Here is a 5,325-nt window from a genome sequence, read left to right on the forward strand (position 1 = left end):
CAGGCCGAGGCCCACCCCGGCGGCAGGGTACTTTGCTAACGCTGCTACCTCAGCCCCCTGCACGCCCGTCCCTTTCCCACCTCCCGAGGCAAGTTTCCTCATAAACTTGGACCTATCCCACCCCGAATTGTTGCTCTGCGCCTTGTCTTCTGACTGTGGCCAGCCAAACGGCCGAAGGACTGTCCTGTAAATCCCTTGAGGCCGGCGACAAAATCCCCCCTTACAACCCGGCCTGTATTTCTGCAGTTACATATTTTAACAGCTTCTACACTGGTGCTTCAACGTCTTTTTGCTTTAAGGCACAAAAGTTTACGCAGCGTGGAATTAATTTACCTGTACGGTTTGAGCAGTATGTATGGGCAGTTGCTTTCCAAAGGCAGGCATGGTGCTTAGGAAAGAGAAAACACAATATATCTTAGACCATTTCATAGGACTGGCAGTGCTTCCCAGACCCGTGTCACTGCAGTCGTCAACAGACGTGTTGTACAACCTTCTTCACAAAATTTCAGGTGCTCGTGTGACACGGATTAGCATAACTCGTTGGAAGTCTGGGCTCCCCTGACTTACACCAGCTAAAAACCCAGCTCCTGACGCGCCGGTGGTCAGTGCCCGAGGCAGCTGTTCTTCTTTCTTGAGAGAGAGAGGTCGTATCATCCACCGTCCCTCCTGAATGGGTGCGGGGACAGCCTGCCACACTTGTACAGGCTGGGGCTGAGGGTGCCAAAACCTTCGCAGCTCATCTCTGGTTACCAGCACTAAGTGTCAGGCAGTTAGCCTGGCTTTTATGATGAGAACCGCTAGATTTTGCCAAAGGAATGACGCCTTGATGTGCATTTCTGTCTAATCAAATGTCACCCATGTGTTACCGGGCCATTTGGGTTCCAGCACCTGCTGTTCTGCCTTGGTTGTGGTGTCACAGCAACACGTGCAGAATTAGTGGTCTGGGATGTACTCAGTTGCCAAAACCTGGGGGGACAGTCAGATTATTTTTATTCTTTTAAGAACAAGTTTCACTGATGAGATCAGCACCGTGCTGTTAATCTGCCCACCTTGCAGGCGCTGTAGCACACGCAGGCATCTGTACCACGCGGATGCGTTGGCAGTAAGCAAGCTTATCCTGCGGTCTTTTCAACCATTCATACATTGCAAAATGAGCTCTTTTCTTTACCTCTCACCTTCATGATTGCTCACCTAAACAAGAGGGTGTTGCTGGCTGCAGATCACAGCCAGTTACTAGCTTTCAGCATAGCACCATTCCTGCAACGGCGTACTTTCTCCATTTGTGCCAAGTAGCATACCAGAAAAGGCTTTTTATTTATTTTTTTTTTATTAGCACCTGTGGTGTGAAGCACACAAGGAGCCTGTGTTTGTCTGACAGGCAATAATAACAGAACAAAACCTGTATGAAGTACCCTGACGGGAACTGGAAAGGTAGTGCATTCTGATGAGGACAATTTTTTTTCAAGGCAGTAGTTTCACATGAGAAATCAAAGGAGGAGGGAGAAGCTGGTGAAGAATTGAAAGCATATTTGAAACCGTGGTTCCAGCGTGTGGTTTGCAGAATCCTTGGTTCAAGTCATGACAATAAGCACTATTGTTTTCTCAGAAACGAGAAGAAGCCTGCTGGGGAAAGCCAGGTTTAGGAGAAGCAAGAATTCACCGAGCTGCAGAGTGCTTTCAAATTGTATCACAGCTTCTGGCAGGAAGACAACCGGAAGAAATGCTAGCCTGGGTCTACAGATCCAGCCAGGGACCAAATTTCCATATGGAGACAAATGGGGGTATTGACACAAATAAGACTGTGAAATACAAACAGCAATTTTGTGGCCGAGTAAGAATGCCCAGGGCTCAAAACGAGGAAGGTTCAAGCCAGCGTCCAACCTTTGGAGATGGCTTTGTGCCTTTGCAAAATAATTTGCAGACCAGGAGAAACTGTCCTAGGAAAAAACAGCTGAGCCAAGGGACAGAATGTGCCTGGTAAGAGACGTAGCATGTACCATGTGCCCAAAGAAAGCAGCACAAGAAAAAAAGGCATTTTAGTAGCACCACAAAGTGTTCAGTTTTCTCTGCAAATTGTTTGCGAGCTGCATCCTGTGACCGGGGTATAACATTTAACACAAACGGGCCATCTGCCTTGAGCTAAAAACCTGTTGCCAAAGGAGTTTGGTATTTAAAAGAACAGGAGCCCCTGCAAATAGAAATAAAAATAGACACAAAGAGAAAGCAGAAATGAAGGAAAGAAGAGGTTTAGCAAAATGAAAATAAAAATACGGAAATAGCAAAGGGGAAAAAAAATCTCGGCAGATAACAGCCCAAAGCCTGATTGCTGAGTGCCATTTCTGCTAAGTGGTCCGATTTCACAAGTATTACATTGCCTCCAAAGTCTCCAAATAGTCTTGTGAAGAAATGGTGTCAATGGTCTGAAGTGAAACTGCAAAAGACCTAAAGGGTCAGGCTCAGGCTCTAGCCTGGCGCCGCGACGCTCCGGGGTGCCTCTGAGAGCACCTAAAGCACTCGCCGGGATCCTGCTAAGAGAAAGCCGAGAATACCTGTGGAGCTGCTGATGTTATCGGGAGGGGATTATAACTTCTCACGCAGGCAGGAGAAGCCCGTGATGATAAAGCCAGGCGTCTTTGCGCTCACGAGCAGGACTCTGCGTGCATATGTATACAAACACAGCAGGAAAACGTGGACTCAAAGGGCAGTGGCCCCTCCTCGGAGGGATGGCCTGGGCGATGGGTCCGATAACCTTGGCGCTGGAGAGCCACGGGCTGAAAGTGTGGCTCAGAAACGGCCCGTACCTGTGCAGTTACCTGCACTCTGCTCTGCCCTCCTCCTTCGGAAGGGGAGAGGTGGGTGCTCCCTCCAGCGCGGTCTGTGCTGCACTGCAGCACCTGGAGAGCTGCGAGCACGACTGGTTTAGCTGGTTCAGGGTCGGATCCTGGCGCTCAGACAGAGGAGACAGGCAGCCTTTGTTTCCAATTAAAGGTCCTCCGGTTGTTTCGGTCCTCCTTCCTTTGACATCAGTCGTTTTTTTTCCTCTCCCACTGCCCTCTGAGGGCTGCGAGGTATTTCTAGGGCCACGCGCCAGCTGATGCCCAGCCCCGGGCAGCGAGAACAGGGGATGCTGTTCGGGGAGATCTTGTGCCTCCGGCCACGCGTGTACTTTGGGACCAAAAAACACAAGCCGTTTGTGCGCAGACCCCAGCATCTGTTGAGTTTGGGCTCTGAGGTACGCAAATAGGTAAGCTGCTCAGAGGAAGGCCATCGAGGCTGCTCCCGAGCCTATATTCCATGTGCCGTTGGAAGGAGACCGAGGGCGACAATATGCTGGGCGAGGTGGAAGCTGCACGTCACCAACCCAAGAGCAGCCGGAGTGGTCAGACTGTCTCCTGCCGGCTGCTTCCAGACCTTTCCTATCGCAAACCTCGCCTGAGAGTTTCTCCTCTGGTTTCTTCTCTCCCTGTTTCTTCCTCCCCCTCCATGCACCGGCCTCTTCCTCACGTCAAGCTGTGCCCAGATGAACCGCAACAAACCTTACCGAGCTGGAGACTAGTTTACACCAGCGCTGAGCAGAAGCCAACCTACTGTAAAGAAATGACCCAAATTAGGGGATTTTAGAGAGCTGCTTAAATCCTCTTTATGTGCCCATGTGTTCTCACTGTTTATTTTTTTTCTTCCTTTTGTAGAAATTGCTCCTGCTTCCTCACCCCGTGTTAGTGGGGCAATTATACGACATTATCCCGATGCGAGGGGCTGTTTCCACTCTGCAGCCCACAAAGGCCAACGGCCTTTCCATTGCTTTGTTCCCAAAAATCGCAAAGCCAGCAGCAACGGGGAACGTGGCCAGATGAAAGCGCACTCGTGCGGCAAAGGCTGACCGCAAATGACAGCCTCGGATCAAGAGCCAGCCTGGAAAGACAGAGGGACAAATGCCTGTCCCCCGATCTCCTCCTACTCCCTGAGTGACGTTGGATGCATGGGGAACGCACTCAAAATCTGGAGGAAAAGCGACGCTGCTGGAGCTGTACGGAAGGCGCTGGCTCTTAAGCACCGCGGAAGATGCTCGGTCTTCTCGCAGCAGCTTTAGCACATTTTTCTTCTCCCCTTTAATCTGGGCCTCTAGCGACACGTGCCCGCCCTTAGCTGCTGATCACTTCAAGATGTGAGAAGCTGGTCTGGAGCGAAAGAGGCGGCGAGGGGGGAAATTCAATCTCTGTCACCAGGGCCTGAGAATATGCAGTGAATAAGCAGCTTTGCAAGTCAAAGGAGTCTGGGAGTGATTTGTTCTTTTTTTCACTGAACTTCAGATGTTTTTTCTTCCCAACTGGAAAAGCTTCCCAACTGGATTTCATCTGGTTCTTTTCTTTCTAACAGCCTGAGAAGTGCACTGCCCTTCCCAGCTCTCATTACAAATTATACACAAACAGACATGAGCAGCTTCAACACAGAGCCGTCTTCTTGCCCCATCTCTGTTTCCACGGTGCGCCGGTGCTTACCTAGTGCTAATAGGACAAAATTTACACCTCTTTTCCTAATTTCAAGGCTTTGGGAGGACCGGCAGGCTGCTGGGAAAAAAGTTACACTTGTGTCGTAGCTTCAGAGAATTTTATGTGCAGGGAGCAGAGTGGTTGCAGCAGAGAAGTACACTGAGTCACGTCAAGTCAGCCCCTTCCCCAAATCCCAGTCCCTTCCCATTTGCGGTGGGGAAACGCTGATGGCCTCAATACAGCTTGGTCTCAAACCTCTTCAAGCACGGCCAGCGTTTGGGACAGGTTCTGAACACCCAGAAACTCCTCCGTTTCCTTCCCGTGCCGTCAGGAGACCTGCTCTTTTTCGCTCCTTACGTTAAACGGCTTGTGTTGCGCATTGGTTTCACTTGGGTCTTCCTCCTTTTCTCATCGCGGCTTGGTTTCGTCTCTGTCCCCTCTTGTCCTGCTGTTCTGGTCCAGGCAAAGGAGGAGCGGTGCTTTCAGCACGCCGTGCCCTGCCCAGCCCGCAACACGGGGTCCTGCATCTGGTCCCCCCCAGGCAGCAGCCATCTCCCCACCTTCTCGGTGTGGGGCTCCGCGGGAAGGGGAGGCCGGGAAGAAGGGACCTGCTCCTCAGAACGTGCAAGCACAGCCCTAAAATACCTTCCTGGCGATAAAACCAGTCCCCCTGCACGAAGAAGTTGTCCAGCCACGGGGAACTGAAGGGCAGGCTCTTCTCCCAAGCAGCAGTGATTGCACCCAGCATCCCACCGGGGCCAAGCCCGGGCACCTTTGCGACCTGCCTGGTCGGGGGGGGCTTGCGGGGCGGGACCGCAGCCCTGGAGCGCAGGGC

The 5,325-nt window shown here is 51.5% G+C and overlaps 1 protein-coding gene across 1 annotated transcript in view; it reads right to left on the minus strand.

The window, feature by feature from the left end:
* Positions 1–1,181, minus strand: part of ANAPC1 (anaphase promoting complex subunit 1) — a 36,264-nt gene extending 35,083 nt beyond the window's left edge. The window contains exon 1 of the mRNA XM_009319645.1: positions 1,176–1,181. Within this exon, the coding sequence (XP_009317920.1) occupies positions 1,176–1,181 (6 nt within the window). The remainder of the gene's footprint in view (positions 1–1,175) is intronic.
* Between the last annotated feature and the right edge of the window lie 4,144 nt (positions 1,182–5,325).

The sequence above is a fragment of the Pygoscelis adeliae genome, unplaced genomic scaffold, assembly GCF_000699105.1.
Source record: "Pygoscelis adeliae isolate BGI_AS28 unplaced genomic scaffold, ASM69910v1 Scaffold122, whole genome shotgun sequence".
NCBI classification, from domain to species: Eukaryota; Metazoa; Chordata; class Aves; order Sphenisciformes; family Spheniscidae; genus Pygoscelis; species Pygoscelis adeliae.